This window comes from Carlito syrichta, unplaced genomic scaffold (genome assembly GCF_000164805.1).
Source record: "Carlito syrichta isolate Samal-C Ts95f unplaced genomic scaffold, Tarsius_syrichta-2.0.1 Scaffold92608, whole genome shotgun sequence".
NCBI classification, from domain to species: Eukaryota; Metazoa; Chordata; class Mammalia; order Primates; family Tarsiidae; genus Carlito; species Carlito syrichta.
In genome coordinates, this window is record NW_007036704.1 from 487,826 (window position 1) to 506,942 (window position 19,117).

General features: G+C 41.4%; 1 protein-coding gene across 1 annotated transcript in view; it reads left to right on the forward strand.

The window, feature by feature from the left end:
• Nucleotides 1-15,789, forward strand: part of USP13 (ubiquitin specific peptidase 13 (isopeptidase T-3)) — a 102,099-nt gene extending 86,310 nt beyond the window's left edge. Inside the window, exons 19-20 of the mRNA XM_008060529.2 lie at nucleotides 11,837-11,921; nucleotides 15,548-15,789. Coding sequence (XP_008058720.1) covers nucleotides 11,837-11,921; nucleotides 15,548-15,641 — 179 coding nt within the window. The 3' untranslated portion in view covers nucleotides 15,642-15,789. The remainder of the gene's footprint in view (nucleotides 1-11,836; nucleotides 11,922-15,547) is intronic.
• Nucleotides 15,790-19,117: the final 3,328 nt, after the last annotated feature.

Below are 19,117 nucleotides of genomic sequence, written 5' to 3' on the forward strand. Positions count from 1 at the left end.
GGAGCCCAGCAGGTCAAGGCTGCGGTGGCCAGGAGTGGCCACTGCACCCCAGTCTGGGCGACGGTGAGACTCCAACTGAAAAAAAAAAAAAAAAGCATTGACTAAATAAATACAAGCAAAAGCAGCATTTGTTCCTGTGATCAAATAGCAGCAGATCTATTCATTGATGTCCTCACCAGATGTAACGTGTGTATATTGATCTAGAACTGGAGAGAGGCAGTGTGAGGGAAACTTTCTTGTTTTTTAAAATAAAATAGGAGTTTCGTCATTGTAACTGTTTTAATCCCAACTGGATGAGAAGAGGATGAGATGCAGTTCTCCCGATTTTCTTATTCATTTAAAGTATCTTGCATTACTTTTGAGAACCCACTACCTTGCCTAAAATATTGAAAGTGGTAACAAGTGACTCAATAATTCACGAGGAGTTATCACGTGCTGCATGTCCGTCGGTTCACTGCTTCACCAATTTTCCATAATGTACTTTGCTTTGGAGATGACGAGTCCTTCCTGCGGAAGGAGTAAACCACAAGATGGGACTGCTGTGAAGCTGCCAAAGTGTTCTACTATAGAGGGAGGGAGGGTCTCATCTTGAGGGTTTTCTTTTTTTCTGATGGCGCTTGGAGGCACTCACCACTTTCTCACAGATGGCGAATAATGATAAAGAACAGACACATCATCTCCTTGGGGTTTTCTGTCCCTCAGAGCGATCTGCAGATGTTCCTGGCACTGCTGGATTTTGAGGTGCATCCTTGAGTAGGATTCCAGAATGATGCTTTCAAGTACCCGTTAAGGCATCGTGGGTCAGACCCCAGGGACTATGACTGAGTGTGGAGAAGGAGCACTGTGAGATGCACTATGAGAAACGACGTATAGGGTGTGTGCAGAGTATAAAGGCAGTAGTAGGTGAAACATTTAATGATAAAGAAACAAAAGAGTAGAAACCACCCTAACTCACCATGGGCATTTCTAGTCTGATTTTACGGAAGAACAAGTGCGTAGCTTTCCCAGCATTGTGCCTGGCCCATGGCAAGTGATCAGCAAATGACTGATTGAAAAATTAAGTGAATGCCAGGAGGTAGCAATCTCAGGGATCGTTTTTTTTTTTTTCCTGCCATATAGAGGTATGGCAGTGTACTATTGTGTTACGTTGCATGAATCAAAGGAAAGGAAAAAGATGAATTCCTGTACTTTGCTGTATTAGCATCTGATCTCATTTGTCAGTCATTGCTTTCTTTTTCCTTTGTAAAAAAAAAATTAACATTTATATAGTTTATCTTTCTTATAAATAAGGGGATATATATAAATTAACATTTATATAGTTTATCTTTCTTATAAATAAGGGGATATATATTAATTTTAGCAACATAAGAGACTATATGTCTATGAAAAGAGGAAATTAAAAATTACAATCCTGGGACAACCCCTTCGGGTTCCCTCCTGCTGTAGGAGCTTTTCTGTCCTCTCAACAAATCCTGCTTTCTCAAAAAAAAAAAAAAAAAAAAATTACAATCTTACTGCCCAGCAACAACCACAAAACAATCTTTTGTTTATGTTCTTTAGGCTTTTTAAGGCAAATATATGAAAATTAATATAGATACATACATTTATAAAAATATAACATTCTATTCTATACATGGCATTTTGTAACCTGCTCTTATTTGTGGGTGTACATTACATGTAAATCTGTATCATTGAATATATTAATAATAATCTATTATAAATATGTACCATAATTTGTATACCTAATTATAGACCAATTAGGTATTATTTAAATAAAAGTCTATGGTATTACAAAAAGAATTTCAAATAATAAAGATATTTCCACATTCGGAGTCTCACTCTGTCGCCCAGGCTGGGGTGCAGTGGCACTCTTGCGGCCACTGCCACCTCGAACTGCTGGGCTCAGGTGATCCTGCCACCTCAGCCTTCCAAGTAGCTGGAACCCCAGGTGCATGTCACCACACCCAGCTAATTTTTTGATTTATTGTAGAGACAAGGTCTCACCAAGTTGCCCAGGCTGTTCTCGAACCCATGGGTTCAGGCTGTCCTCTTGACTTGGCCTCCCAAAGTGTTGGGATTACAGGTATGAGCCACCGTGCCCAGCTAAATAATGAGATTCTTAAAGGATGAAGTCATTTCATGGAAGTATAACAAATGCCTAATTTAATCCCTCTCCAGGTAATAAACAGTTCAACAGTTCCTCCCTCCAATCTTTCCTTCCAAAATAATATTGTAATGAGCAGTCTTGGACCCTCACTTGATTATTTCTTTAGGGTCAGTTTCTGGAAGTGAGACTTTTGAGTGAAAAAAATGCATATTTTTAAGGTGTTAATGCAGATTACTGTCACACGACTCTCTGGAGACACAGCACCAGGACACGTGTGGCCACACTGATGACCCTCCTGTTTCCACAGCCCTCTCCAGCAGTGCTGTTGCGTTGAACACTTTATATTTTTGTATCTTTTGTTACCTAGTTCTTTTTCTTCTCGTGTTAATGACTTCCTCATTTTCTTTGGCCATTTTCCCATGTTTTTTGAGGTTGTCAACTGTTTTTTATTGATTAGTATGAGCATTTTGTATGTTATAGATTAGCTTGGGAATACCTGGTAGCTTTACATTACTGAGTTTTCTGGCCAGAAACATATTATGATTCTCTGTTAATTTATCCACTCTCCTTCTTCCACCTCTGCAAAGCTATATGGTTTCTAAATAAACACGCTGTGCATTTCTAGTTACGTTTTAGAATTACATTTTCTGTGTTACTTATGAATTCAAATTTCCCCATCGTATATTCTAAATTATTAATACTGAATTCTGTACCGATCTTGTAATTGGCCATTCTGTAGGAGTTTGGTTGGAATTATATTAAATTCATAGGTTAACCTGGGGAGATGTGTATTCTGTTTGGGTATGTTGTTAAATTCCTCAGTCATTCTTTTCGTCTTTTTTTTTTGGTTGGTGAATTGGATGAGGTATTTGACTTGGGGATATTGAATGTGATTAAAGGGTAAGGTTAATTGCTATTTGGGAAGTCAAAACAAGGAAAACAAAAACAACCTCAGTTTTCCGGGTTCTCTTTTAAGTGTCAGGAGATGAGACAAACTTGTCTAAGCAAAAAAGGCCGTATTGTTTCTTGAAAGCTGGCGAGTTCCTGGGGGACTGACTCCAGGCAGGCCTTGACTGAGGACTCACACCTTGTTACCCAGATGAGCCCCCGGCTCTGCTTCCTCTGGGTCGGTTCCAATCTCAGACAGGCTCTCTCTAATGGCCACAAGGTGCTGCCAGTGCCTCCCACAAATATATCTTTCCAGGTTGAAATCTGGCAGTCTTGCTCCAATTTCTCAGCAAAGGTCCCGAGCGTCTGAGACTCCATCATGTGCCCAGTCCTACCCCAGTTACTGAGGCAGGTTGACACAGGCCATTCCTGGAGCCAGAAAAGGGTTGTTCTTCTCCTTCAAGTACTAGTTCAAGTGTGGTATGCACCAGCAGAATCAGCTTCACCTGAGAACTTGTTAAAAATTTTTGAGCCCTACTCCGGACTTCCTGAATAGGAACTCTGAGGCAAGGCCCAGTAATCTGTGTATATGTGTGGTTTTTTCTCCTTATGCTTCAATTTTCTTTGCTTTTCTTTTTTTTTGAGTTGGAGTCTCACTGTGTCACCCAGTGGAATGCTAAGGGTTCACCGCAGTCTTCCTGGGCTCAGGTGATCTTTCTGCCTCATCCTCCCAAGTAGCTGGGACTACAGGTGTGCACCAACACACCTGACTAATTTTCAAAATTTTTTTTTCATTTTTTTTTTTTGAGTTGGCATCTCACTCTGTCACCCAGACTGGAGTGCAGTGGCCGCTTTCGGCCACTGCGGCCTCGACCTGCTGGGCTTTGGCGATCCTTCTGCTTCAGCCTTCCAAGTAGCTGGAACTACAGGCGTGCGCTACCACGCCTGGCTAATTTTTTGATTTTTTGTGGAGATGAGGTTTCGCCAAGTTGCCCAGGTGGGTCATGAATCAAAAAAATTTTTTTATAGAGATGAGATATCGCTATGATGCCCAGGCTGTTCTTGAACTCCTCAAACAATCCTCTTGTCACAGCCTCCCAAAGTGCTGGGATCACAGCATGAGCCACCATGCCCGGCCAATAATCTGTATTTTAACAGTCCCTCAAGGTGATTCTGATGCAGCTTGAATTTAAGAACTACCACCTTAAAAGCAATATTAAGTTATGATTGCTCTAAGACAGAGGGGAGTGGCTACTGGGACCTCATTGCCCCAGGTTAACCCTGAAAATAATAGTAGGTGTCAAGAATTGGGAAAAAAAAGTGATTACTGAAGGATAGAGATTCAAGAAGCACTTGGATCAAATAGGTTTTTTTCCCCCTTTTTTTATTTTAAAGATGTGGGGTACAATTCAGGGTTAGGCATACAAATGTTCATTATACAGGTACTCTTGTTGATGAGGTGTGTCCCTCCCTCCCCAGGCAGATTCCCTCTACTACTAATTCTGCTTGGATCAAATATGTTAATCAAAAATCACTGTTTCCATTTTTCTGTATGAGGAAGTAATGCTATTGTGTGGATCTCTTATTTAAATGGTATCTAATTCATTTTAAAGGGTTAGTGCCAGTAACACTTGAGGAAATAGTAGCTGTCATTTACGGGAAGGCCTAGTGTGTGCCAAACAATTCCTCAGCCACTTTTCCTCCACTGCTTTACAGGCTGGCTTTCAGATGAGGACATGGTGACAAGTTAAGTGATTTGCAGGTGGTAGAACCAGGTTGGAATTCTAGTCAGTCTGATTTTGAAGCCCGTGTACTTTCTCCTTTATCCCTGATTGAGTCATCTTATTTCACATTTTGTATTGGAATGGAGGTGAGAATCTGTTTTTTGCCATGTCCTACACATTTTTAGGGCTAGTGCCTTTCTGTTGAGTTTTTTAAATTTTCAAAATAGTAGGAAATCAGGCCTTTACTTTGACCTGTTTGGGCTCTGCTATCTACAAAATCATTTCTGTTTTCGTGTTGCACTTAATGAGCATTTAATTTTTTTTTAATGAAAAGAACTCACTGATTGCCAATGTAATTAACATGTGATTAGGCTGTGATTACTCAAAAACCACCCTGGTTCCTTCAGCAACATGGTGGTAACGGTTAGATGCCTTCTGATGCTGCTGAGAGTTTCCAGCCAGGGAGCAGAGAGGTATTCATTAGCACGATGGTGGAGCTCCCGACATGCTGAGCTCCCAGGAATGCCACCCAGAAGAGGATCTGGAGAGCAGGGGGAACAGCTAAGCCCCAGGGGTCTACTGGAAAGTCACATAGGCCAGGCTCGGTGGCTCAGCCTATAATCCCAGCACTTTGGGAGGCCAAGGTGAGTGAATTGCCTGAGCCTACGGGTTTGAGACAAGCCCGGGCAACTTGGCGAGACCTCTCTACAATTAAAAAAAAAATAGCTGGGCATGGTAGCATGCGCCTGTAGTTCCGGCGACTTGGAAGACTGGGGCAGAAGGATCACCAGAGCCCAACTGGTGAGAAAAGAAAAGAAAAAGTCACATAGATTTACTTCATGCCCCTGGGCTCTCAGTCTCATTCCACTTAGCACTTGTTGATTCCCGTTTTTTTCAGTGGTGCTACTGAAAGTCAAGAGTCAGCCACTCTATGAAGTCAGCGAACTTACACCGAAATCTGAATGATTGAGGACTATTAGACTTGGAAGGAAGTGTTTGATATTTGGAGTGTTAGGCATTATAACAGAGAGACTGGTCATTTTGAGCTGCCTAGGGTTAAGGGAGGCAATGTGTAGACCCTTTAAGATTCTGTTATCAGCTGCCTTAAGAGGTTATTGATTTACCCAGATCTTTCTTCTCTTTTTGAGAATTTAGAGGTTTCTGAAAGCTCCAAATTCTCATCCCTCCCTCAATTCCCCCCCCCCCCCCCCCCGTAGGGATGAGGGAAATTGAGCTTGCAAAGACTGGGGGCTTGTGAGTTAAGTGTTAGTAAATTGAGGATGTCATCCCTCCCTACCCCACTGTGCAGAGGGAGTTAGGGACAGGTAGATACAAATCATTCAAGTTAGGAGGCTTGAATGAGAACTCAGTTCATCTCACAGGAAGACCACAGAGCCCTTGGGATCTTGATGGTTATTTCCAGGAATCTTTTGATGTCCCTGTGTTCTCAGCACCCTCTGTGAACTGACTGAATAAAGTGTCATGCCCTTATGAGACACTGCCGCTTTGTAAATATTTTGGATGCTATAATGGCTTATAAAAATAAACTCATTTAAAAGCACTCCAGAATCTAGAGTTGCTTTTGATCATTATGTGTTGTTAAAGCTTACTTTTCACCCCGGGGGTGGGGGGGCGGCAGTGTCTCACACCTTTAATCCCAGCACTTTGGGAGGTGAGGCAGGAGGATTGCTTGAGCCCAGCCTGGGCAACATAGCAAGGCCTCATCTCTATAAATAAAAATATAAATAGGTAAGTAAATAAATAAATGAAGCATAATTTTCAAAAGGGCAAAATCATTACTTTCAGGTAAATATAAAATGGACATTGATGTGATCCAGATTTTTAAAAAACTCAGTAATTAATGAGAGCCAGTCAGATGTTATTACTCGTTTAAAATTGTCTTTTAAGCTAGGATATTTAAAGAAAATATAAAAAAGATAAGTTAGAATGAGGTTACCAGATTGATTAAAAATTAGTCAGTGTCTATGAAGACCTTAATCTTTTAGATTATGTGTTCCACTGGGCAGAAAGTTTTTATATCTTTATCAGACAAAAATATACAAGTTACCAAGTAATGTCACTAAATATGGACCCTTTAATCAGTAGTAAACAGTGAGATGAACTAAGTTCATCCTCCTAGACCAGAGGCCAGCACATTTTTTCTCTGAAGGATCAGATAATAAATGTGTCACGTTTTGTGGACCATATATGTGTCTATCTCATATTCCTCTCCCCTCTCTTATTCTCAAAGCACAAAAATAGTCTGTGGGCCAAAGGTGGCCAACAAGTTATTGGCTAGTCCTTCCCCTAGACAGTCTTCATGGGGCCTCTCCTCTATGTGATGTTGAAAAAGCATGCTGCCTCCTCTTTTGCCTTCTGGCAGTGCTTTCTCAAAGAAAATTGTAGTACAGTTGAAATTATGTTAGGTGGGGATGGTAGTGGTAAAATTTGATGTTAAAAAGTCTTAATCTTAGAAAGATTGGGAAGATTTTCCTAGAGTTCAAAAAGCAGAAGTTTTGTGGGGAGAAAGAAAGCTAGTTTCAGACACAGTTTAATTCTGGCTATTTAGAGGGACATTATGCACCTGATGTGGGAATGGTGGTTTAGTCAGTTTTGTCTGGGTCTTCCAAGTACTTTGAAAGTTTTTCTGTGTTGCATGTCACCATTTTTGAAATGTTTACCTTGTCTGAAACTTTTTCTTTTTATGTAAAAAGGAATTTCTACATTTTTTTTGAGTGTGAGGTATTGGAATGTATTTTGGAGAATTGGCAGTGGCTCTTCTGTCTGGCTTATTCACCTTGACTTTCTCTTTGGAACCAAATATAAATTGAGATTTATTACCTGTTTGCAAATGTGTGGAAAGAGATTTTCTCTTGTGCTGTTGGTTCCTAGCAGAAGGTCGTGAATAATACACAAGGTGGTTGCTTATATTGATAAACCTGGTTAATTTTAATTATAAGACTAAGATATATGCTAACATTTAAAATTTTGTTTTTATGATACTGAATATATATACTTTCCCCTCAAAAACAGTTGTTTTTAACCAAAGAGGGGGAAATGCCCTTGGGCACTTAATGACATGTTTGGCTAAATTGAGATGTATGGATTTGTTCTTTCTTTATGTTTGTTTTGTCAACTCATTGACTGTGTTAGTATGAGTGCAGTTTCATCGATGTGCTCCTGGATTGTGGTGGGAAGTGCTCAGTAAATATCTGTTAAATTGCTGAAGTCATTGTCTTGGAGGACAGTACCCAGGGAACTGCCTTGATTGAGGTATTGTGTTCTTTCTGCACTTCATGAAAATTCTTAGAGGGCCACTGCATTTTGGGAGAGCAGCACTGTGCCTCTTAAATTGAAAATTTAAATATAATATAGAATTATTCCAAAACAGCTTTAAAGAGCAACAGGGGTCAAGAAACATGAAAGAGTCTCAGGCCACACCGTTTCTTGCTTACTGAGTGAGGTAGAGGTGGGTTCTTAGTGTGGAGGCAAACAGGAGGGCAAATAAGGGTAGGGTCCCTGAACACTCTTTTAAAAAAATAGATACCAGGCAAAATGACTGTAATTTTTAACTGTTTTTGCCCAGCATTTGATTTCAAACCTGGGATTTTTTTTTTTGTCAGTTGATGGGATAGCTAGTAACATAAACTTAATTAATGATGGGAAAGGCAATCTTCTCCGATTAATTTCTGATTAAATAATTATTTCTTCAGTTTGTACCTCAATGTATACTTTGGTAGGTGGCTTATAAAAATATATAATATAAGAAGATATAAAGCCGGTTTCGGTGGCTCAGCCTGTATCCCGTGCCTTTGGGAGGCTGAGGTGAGTGGATTGCCCGAGCTCGCGGGTTCGAGACCTGCCTGGGCAACTTGGCAAGACCTCATCTCTACAATAAATCAAAAATTAGCTGGGCGTGGTAGTGCGCACCTGTAGCTCCAGCTACTCAGAAGGCGGAGGCGGAAGGATCGCCGGATCCCAGCAGATCGAGGCTGCGGTGGCCGGGAGCGGCCACTGCACTCCAGTCTGGGTGACAGAGTGAGACTCCAACTCAAAAAAAAAAAAAGAAGATATAAAGATAAGTGAGGAAATGGAATGAAGGTAATAATTCCTTTATTCTCTCATTTATTTATATATTTAATAAATACTTAGTAAGTGCCTACAGTATGCAAAGCACTCTTCACTATTCTCTACTTGGAATATTTCAGTGGACAAAATAAACCCCCCACTCCTTATGGAGCTATAGTCTAGCTTGGGGTAAAAGCAGATAGACAACAAATAAATGCACAAGTAAGTATGCAACATGGCTGGTGTTAATTCCTGCTTCATGGACAGGAAAGCAAGAGAAGGGCAAAGGGAGCAACAGGAGGGAGGGTGAGGGAAGAAGGAAGGGCTGTGATTTTATGAAGGAGGTCCAGGAAGGCCTCTGATGAGGTGACATTTGACTTGAGACCTCAGTGGAGAGGTGAGTCATATGAATCTAAAAACCACGAGTATCGGATAGAAGGAAAGTTAGGTACCAAGGCTTGAATGCTAGAGCATGCTAGGTGTGTTTGGGGAACAGATAGGTGGTTGGGATAGCTGGAATGAAGTGGGGGGTGGGGTGGGAAGAAGGTGAGGGGAATGTAATAGGCCATTGTAAGAGTAAGATTTTACTCTGAGATACAGGAAGCCACTGGAGGATTTTTGGGCAAAGTAATGACCACCATTTTTTGACCTCCATTAAAAAAACAAAAACAAAAAACATCCCGCCAGCCGTGCAGAGAATAGTTAGTGAGGGCAAAGAAGGAAGCAGGGAGTCTAGTTAAGAGGCTTTTGTAATAATTCAGAAGATAGATGGCGGTGACTTGGGTACACCTCAGGTACCCACCTTACTAGTAGAGGTGGTAAGAAGTGGTTGGATTCTGGATATGTCTTGAGGAAAATACTGACAGGACTAACTGATGGTTTGAGTGGGTCTAAAAAGGAAATCAAGTTTTGTCCTGAGTTACTAGAGGAATTGGATTGTCATTGATTGAGATAGATAAGGCTGAGAGGAGGTTGTTCAACAAAGTAGGAATGAAAGAGAACTTGCTCAACCTTATAAAAGATATCTACCAAAAACTCACAGTTCACATCATACTTAATGTGAAACACCAAATGCTTTTCTTCTAGAATCAGGAAGAAGAAAAGAATGCTCCCCTTGCCACTTCTATGTAACATTGTACAGGCAGTTCTAGCCATTGCAACTAGGCATGAAAAGAAAGTAAAAGGTATCCAGATTATTAAGAATTAAAACGATCTCTTTTTGCAGATGACATGGTCTTATATACAGAAAATCCTAAGGAATCTACTGAAAAACTATTAGAACTAATAAATGGGTTTAGCAAGGTTGCAAACCTTGATTGATACAAGATCAATATGCAAAATTCTATGCACTAGCCAGAAATGGAATTAAGAAACATTCCAGAAATGAGAATAAGGAAACAATAATGTTTACTGCTGTGAGATTGGATGAGATCACCCAAAGAGAGTCTGGTTAGAGGGGGGAAAATGTCTGATTCGATATTCAAAGGTCAGGGAGAGGAGGAGGAGCCAGCAAAGGAGACAGATATGGAGCAAGCAGTGAGGTAACTAGCAGCCAAGAGAGTCACGTTCTGGGGGCAAATATTTGAGGAAGGAGGAGGTGATCAACAGTGTATGGTGGGCCGGGCTCGGTGGCTCAGCCTGTCATCCCAGCACTTTGGGAGGCCCAGGCGAATGGATTGCCTGAGCCCGCGGGTTCAACACCAACCCAGACAACTTGGTGAGACCTCGTCTCTACAAAAAATAAAAAATTAGCCAGGCATGGTGGTGGTGCGTGCCTGTAGTTCTCCAGCTACTTGGAAGCTGAGGCAGAAGAATCGCCGGAGCCCAGCAGGTCGATGCTGAGGTTGCCGTGAGTGTGCCACTGCACTCCAGCCTGGGTGACAGAGTGAGACTTCGACTCAAAACAAAACAAAACAACTAAACAGTTTATGACTCTGCTGCTGAAGAGTGAGTAAGACAAGAACTGGGGATTGACAGCTGAGTAAATGAATGAGCATGGGTGAAAAGAAAGAGGAAGAATGGGAAAGGGAGAGCGGGAATGAGAAAGGGTCTGTTCAGAACCAATACTTTTTCTTGAAAATACAGATCGAGTACTGAAAACTCATTATGCAAATTCATTTCCTCCTTAATAGATTTAACAAACTGCATGTTATTCTCAATTACTATTAAAAGCTTATAAGTACGCACTGTCAATTTCGGTACTATTTCACTGTAGTCTGTGACAGTTTGCTGAGTGCATTGATACTAGTCCATAGAACCCACTTTGTGTTGTGTTGGTCTAGGATTAGCCAAAGGAACAAGAACTGAAGTTGATTCAATGTGGGTTTGAATACTGGGTTTGATGGCGGGAGGCACTTATTAGAGAATCAACATTGATCTCTTTCTCTAAGAAGCTATTTGTTTCCTTATTTAGAGAGCATGAAGCCTGAAGTTTGCTCCTACGTAAGTTATAATCATGAGCAAGTCAGAAATCTTACATGAAGCATTAAACCTTTCTATAAATGCTATAAATGCTATCTGCTCTCTTCTCCATAATTCTGACATTTCTGTGGTATTTTAGACTGAATTGCTCATTTAAGTCTCATACAACCCTGCAAAGTGGGTGGATTTTTTTTTTTTTTTTTAAATCTCCATGAAGAAGCATACTCACAGAAAGGAAACAACTTATCCACCCTCATGCTGTTTGGACATGAGAGAGCCAAGACTACCCTTTCAGATCCACGAGCTTGCCACCAGACTGGGCTGAGGGATTTTAATCCTCTTCTACATCTGAATTTAATATTAGAGTGCTTTGATAGTTTATGTTATACTTTTGTTACCATGAATTTACAGGTTGAATTTAGTGTTGCTGTGTGTGTATGTGTGTGTGTGTGTGTGTGTGTGTGTGTGTGTGTGTGTGTGTGTGTGTTGGCAACATAGCAAGGTAAATAAATTTTTTCTTTTGCATCTAAACAGTTGATGAATTACACTGCTGGTTTTAAATTTTGATCAGAAGTGCTCTTGATCCTAGAAATGCTGTCTTGTAACTGAGTTGTCTCCTTTTTCACAGCATATGAGTTATTTGCGTTCATCAGTCATATGGGAACATCTACAATGAGTGGCCATTATGTTTGCCATATCAAAAAGGAAGGAAGGTGAGTCTTTTTTAGAAGGTAAATGATAGCTGTGGTTTATTGAGCACCTACCATGTGCCAGACATAGGCGCTTCGTATGTTACCTCTCACATTGGTCTTGTAAGGCAGGAGTCCCCAATCCTACCCATCCTTGACCTGTTAGGAGCCGGGCTGCTTGGCAGGAGGTGGGTAGTGGGTGAGCGAGTGAAGCTTCATCAGAATTTACAGCTGCTCCCCATTGTTCACGTTATCGTCTGAGCTCCACCTCCTGTCAGATCAGCAACATTAGATTCTCACAGGAGTATAAACCCTAATGTGAACTGCACATGCAAGGGGATCTAGGTTGTGCACTCCTTATGAGAATCTAATACCTGATGACCTGAGGTGGAGCTGAGGCGATCATGCTAGCTCTGGGGAGCGACTGCAAATACAGATTATCATTAGCAGTGAGGTCTGGCTAAACAGAGACCATCATAAATCAGTTGCTTGCAGACTCAAAACCCTATCAGCAACCTGAGACCCAATCCCCACCACCACACAAATACCCATGTGTACCCCCAGAAGCTAAAATAATAAATAAAAAGAAACTCTATCAGTGAGTGACAAGTGAGTTGATATACTTCAGTTGTACAGTTGCATCTGGTGACAAGCTTTAAGTCAGAATCTGACACTTGTCTAGTCTGTATGTGGCCCACTTGTTATTTTATTTATTACTTCTGTCCACACCTCTTCTTTTTAATGGTGAGTTGTATAATTATTTCATTATATATTATAGTGTAATGACTATAGAAATAAAGTGCACGATCAATGTTTTGCACTTGAATCATCCCAAAACCATCCTCTCCCCACCCCCAGGCCATGGAAAAATTATCTTCCACAAAACCGATCCCTGATTCCAAAAGGTTGGGGACGCTGTTGTAAGGGATATATATACTCTTAGCAGCATCTTACTCCTCAGGACACTGAGGCTCAGGGAGACTCAAGAGCATGACCTTAGCTAGTAAGTAGCTGTGTCAGAGTTGGTATTTAAAGCCACTCTCAACCATCATACTAAGGTGACTTCCCAAAATAAAGATGCATCCTGCAGCAGAATGTAACCTCTATAGTACTGCCGTATATAGCCAACAAAACAAAAAAACCAGGATGCCCTGTTAAATTTGAATTTCAAATAAATAATGGATAATTTTTTAGTATGAATATGGTTCAAATATTGCACATCCCAAACATTGCATGAGACATAATTATACTACAATCATTTGTTGCTTACCTGGTATTCAAATTGAACTGGGTCACCTGTGTTTTATCTGGCGACTCTTCAGTGCTTTGCCTTATTATGGACTTGCAGTTGGCATTTCAGCTTCTTACGTAGAATTGTTAGGTGTGTGGTAAACCAGGAGTGAGACAGTTCTTTCTTCAGTTCTCCCTGGGCTGGATCCCCTTAGGTCCCACTGGCACCCTTCCTACATATCAGAACTCAGCGACCCGTGGGTCTGCACTCCTGCTTGAGGGCATCACCCAGGACACGTGGAAGCTGGAGAGACATGTGAGCTTGGCCTCTTCCCCCCATGCCTCACACTACAGGGATAACCAGATTCCCACCAGGACTCGATTATATTCCTTTTTTGTTGTGTCTATTAATTTTGTCTTCTCTCTCTCTCTCTCTCTCTCTCTCTCTCTCTCTCGTTAGGGTCTTACTCTCACCCAGGCTGGAGTGCACTGGCATGATCATGGCTCACCTCATCCTCAGCCTCTTGGGCTCAGGCGATCCTTCTGCCTCAGCCTCCCGAGTTGAGGCTAGAGGCATGTATCACCATGCCTGGTTAATTTTTGAGGTTTTTTGGAATTTTCTTGTAGAGACAGTGTCTCACTATGTTGCTCAGGCTGGTCTTGAACTCCTGTGCTCAAGCAATCCTTCTGCCTTGGCCTCCCAGAGTGCTGGGATTATAGGCGTGAGCCACTGTGCCTGCCTAGTTTTATCTTGTCAACTTGATTAATGAAATAGTTGAGCACAGGGACTTGTATTTATAATGACTTCTTTCTGTTGCCAAGCATAACTTAAAAAAAAACTTGTAAAAAAGCGTAATTATAAAACAATAAAATCCATTGTGAATAATTTATAAAATGCAAAAAACACCAACAAAATGTACTCTGGCCTAAGATAATTATTGCCTACATTTCTTTGTTTTATTGGCCACTTTGAAGGAGGGTGCATATATGTTTGTATATATGCCTGTAAATATACATGTGTATTTCCTTTTTTTTTTTTTGAGTTGGAGTCTCACTCCATTGCCCAGGTTGGAGAGCAGTGGCTTGCTCACGGCCACTCCAGCATCGACCCGCTGTGCTCAGGTGATCCTTCCACCTCAGCCTTCCAAGTAGCTGGAACTACAGCTGAGCGCTACCACACCTGGCTAATTTTTTGATTTATTGTAGAGATTAAGTCCTCACCAAGTTGCCCAGGCTGTTGTTGAACCTGTGGGCTTAGGCAATCCCCTCACCTCAGCCTCCCAAAGTGCTGGGATGACAGGCTTGAGCCACCACGCCTGGCCTACATGTATATTTCTGACTTTACTAAGAACTTAAGCTATTTGCAGGGTATATACAATTTTGTAACCTGTGTTTTCCCATCTCATATTATTTTGTGGTTCTTACTTCACCAAATATTCTTTTGAAGTAATTTTCATAGTTTTATAATAATTTACTGCATGGATTTTTAATTCTGGTTTTTAGCTAATTTTATACCGAAGACTGGAATAATTCTTCGATTTAATTTCTGGGGCTATCCATGAATTTCTACCAAAGGAATTGCTGGATCAAAAGTTCAGATATTTGGAGCCTTCTGATACATTTTAGTAACTAATTTTCGTTTGAGCTCAAGATAAAAAAGCAGTGATAGGAGAGTGTGGTGGCACACACCCGAAGTCCCAACTACTCAGGTGTCTGAGGTAGAAGAATTGCTTGAGGCCAGGAATTTGAGACCACCTTAGGCAAAATAGCATAGTCTTTTTTTTTTGAATTGGAGTCTCACTCTGCCGTCCAGGCTGGAGTGCAGTGGCAGGCTCACGGCCACCGCAGCCTCGACCTTCTGGGCTCAGGCGATCTTTCCGCCTCAAACCCTCAAGTAGCTGGAACTACAGGCATGCACCACCATGCCTGGCTAATTTTTTGATTTATTGTAGAGATGAGGTCTCACCTTGCCCGGGCTGGTCTCGAACCCATGAGCTCAGGCAATCCTCTTACCTCGGCCTCCCAAAGTGCTGAGATTATAGGTGTGAGTCACTGCACCTGACCTAAGACCCTGTCTTTACAAAAAAGTTTAAAAATTAACCAGACATGATGCTGTGCTCCTGTAGCCCCAACTACACAGGAGGCTGAGTTGGGAGGATGGCTTGAACCCAGGAGTTTGAGGCTACAGTGAGCTGTGATGACACCACTGCTCTCCAGCTTGGATGACCCTGTCTCTAAAAGAAAAAAAGCAGTTGTAATTCCTCACCAGCACTCTGTTCCTTTTTATATAATGAACTTGAGTTTGGTTATCTTAAAACATCTTGGCTATTTTAAGTATTGTGTTCCATGTGATGCAATAACTTCTTTTTGCAAAGTTTCCTGGAACTACATTTATCAAATCTTCTGTCTTTTCTTTACAGATGGGTGATCTACAATGACCACAAAGTTTGTGCCTCAGAAAGGCCCCCTAAGGACTTGGGCTACATGTACTTTTACCGCAGGATACCAAGCTAAACCTCACACATACAGATTGGCGAGAGGAAGCCATATGCCTTTTTAATTTGCCAAAAAAAAAAAAAAAAAAAAAAAAAAAAAAGAGTTGAGACAGCCTGATATGAAGGAATACATGGGGAATTTATAGTTTATTTAAACAGCACGATCATTTGACGCCTTCTGAAATAGAACTGGGAAGAAATTTCTATTAGTGATGATACACTATTGTAGATAGTTTTTATAAATGTTCAAGGAGAGGATAATATTTAAAAAAAAAAAGTATTCATATTGCTGGTGGGGGATCGGCCACCAGCACATCAAAAATGGGGATGTGTCCAGCCCTCTGTTTTACTTTGGGGGTCAGTGGTCGTGACCTCCAGAGAAGCTGATGATTGTGGCCAGTGGTATGGCCTTACCCACAATAAACAAGAAGCCCACTTTTGTTTCTATAGAAAATCAGCAACTGGGCAGGGCTTTATTTGTGACATAATTTTTGTTCATTACATACAACCATTTTCTGACCTATCCATGTAGATATTATGCTCAGTCCATAATAGAGCATCTGCAATGAGAGATATTTTTAATTTAAATCATATCAAAATCATAATACACTTGTGTGAATGTGTGTGAGAGTGAGAGCGTGTGAGACCTTTACTAGAAAAGTGAGTTCACCAGAAATTCTGGGACGGGTTGGTTTTTAAAGGCTAATGGTTGGTATTCAGCATATCTGAAAAAAGCAAGTAAATATTTTAACGAAACTATAACTCAGGAACATTTAAAAAAGATTAGCTCTCCACTTAGATTTTAAGGAATAAAAAGGGCTGAGTCAACCCTTAAAGTGCTGTCAAGAATGCACTTGGGTTTGTAATATTTGGTGGTGTAATGCCAGATGCCCACAGCAGCATCATATTGTGCTTTGCCAAAGGTAGATAAATTCTGTTTTTCAGCAGTCCTTGCCCCAAAAGGTCTAGTGTTTATTTTTAGATAAAATAGTGAATCTTTTTACCATACCATGTAACAGCTCCGTGACATCATGTCACGTGCCCCAAATTTGTAATTCTCCCCTCTCTGAGCTCTTTGCCTGCCTCCATTTCCACGTTTCTTTGGGGCCAAGAGTCTCATCTCTGTGCTTTTTTGGTTTATCACCTCCTGATTTGCCTTCACTGCTTGTCTGATGTGACTAACAGTGTGATCTTGGACACTTTAAGGATTTCAGATGCAAAGAAATGATATGACATTCTGAGAGACCATCCTTTCCATTTTGGTTATTTTACTATTTTTGTTGCAACCCAGGATTAGATTAGAGTTTCGGATGTAATGGGAAGCGGAATGATAGCATTCTATAAGTTTCCTACTGCTCTGTACCAAATTTCAGAGTTTCTGGAGTTTTCTACTGAAGATTATTTAGTCCAGTGAAAAAGGATAGATTGCTGGCCACTTAACATGCATTTGTTTGAGAGGATCTTTTTAGAAACTTTAGGAAAATGAAGTGGAACCAACTGGATGACATAAAGCACAGATGTTGGAGTAGGATGTAGTGAAGTGTGAACCATCAGGAGTCAGGCATGACTGGAGCTCCTGTCTCACAGGAGAGCACTCGGTGCCGGGTGAGCGAGGGAGCCAGTGTCAGAGGCCTGTGGCCTGGAGACCTGGGTGCTGCCCCTGGCTGGCTGTGGACCTTGGGCAAGTCCCTTATCCTTCCTGTGCCTCGCTCTCCTCATCTGCACATAGTGTGATGACATCTGTCCTCTCTTCCTACCTGAGCTTTGAGGGTACGATGAGACCCACAAGCTCTTGGAAGAGGCTGAGGCGGTGTGCGGCGGTGCCTTCTCTCTGATGTTCTCCTCAACCAGGGAACAGATGAGATTGGCAGAAGGAAGGAGCTCATGGTGCAGTAATTCTCTACTAAAGTGTGCCCACTGGCATCACCTCCTGATGTTGACTCAGATATCCTAAAACAGTCCAACTCTGTTCTGGGAGTCGCTGGCTCCCATGGAAATCCCCACGCTAAGCAGCCTTACAAAATCCAGTCCCCTTAAGGCAGGGTGAGTATCATGGTGTAATGACTCCAAATCCACATCAAAAATGACTTGTTTTCAACGACGTTACAAAGCAAAGGCTTTTTTTTTTTTTTTCTGGAAATGGGGCGGGGTGGGGGGAGGCGAGGATGACTGGGGGATTGAGGTCGAGATGTGGACAGAGATAGCATGTATTTTAAACAAAAGAAAAATTTTATGAATACAACTTTGCAAAATCAGTGGAGTGAAATCGCCATTTAAGATTACAGGCTAAAAATGATTTAATTTCAACAACTAGCCCTTTTGATGCCTAAATAATATTGCAAGAACATGTGCTATGGCTGCCTTTCTCTGCCTCTCAACACAAAGGGCTATTTCTACAAGGCAACGTTTTGTATATGTGCTATTCTTTACTTCGGATTGAGAGTTGGGAAAAACTGGAGCAAATAATGGGTTTCTTACTTGCTTAAAATGTATTTATATGTGTATCTTAATATATATAAGGCAGGTTTCCCTATAAATGTCTGGAATATACCGCTTAATTTTACACGTGTGTAGACGAGATTAATTTGTGACTGAAAACTGGAATAATGTGTGAATTGTGTCAACTGATGATCAGCCCGTTAGGAGTCCTCTTTGTGAGGCATGGTGGTATCATTGTGAAATTCTCACTGTGTGTGAGTGTCTGTGTGACGGACAGCGCATTCTTCCTGTAAATATCTTTTGATATCCATTTGTGTAGAATCCCAATGAACGTGTCTTTGGAAAATGTAATGTATCAAGGCTTTTATTTTGTCAGTTGATCTAATTGCCCTTATAATGAATCAGAAATCCAGTTTGGCTCAGGCTGGAATTTTCTTTGAAAGGAAAAAGAGTATGCAGAAAAGACTATTGGAAGAACCATGTGTTGATGGCATTCTACGTCAATGTTGCTTCAGTATTTTGGAATTGACTAGGCTGCTTTCTCCTACCTACAAGAGAATGTGCCCACCACTTCTCAGTTGCTCACTTTGGGCTGCAGAAGTCCAGCGAGAAGAACTTGAGCCTCTGGCGCTCTGCATCATTTATTCCCTTTACCTGAACCAGAGCCTTACCTATGGCTCATGGTGAGAACACCCGGGTCTGGATCCCGACTCCACCTCTAAGTATGACGGGGCCAAGTGGCTTTACCTTTCTGGGCCTTTTTCTTTAAAACAAGTGAGTGACTAGATGAGCCCAGAAGCCCCTTCTCGCCCTAACGTCTTACTTTATTTTTATTTTTCTGTGGTTTCACAAGGGTCAGACGTGAAAGGTGAGGAGTCCCTTAGAGGCTTGGGTGTCGTAGTTTTGCATTGTTACAGCTTATCCACCCCAGTTGAAGATGTGTCATTTTTAGTGTCCCCACCTCGTTTCTATTCCTGTTTCATGTGCCTGTTCTTTTTCGGGTAATCATTCCACTTTTTCCCCACTCTTGAAACCCACAATGCCACAGTCAACGGG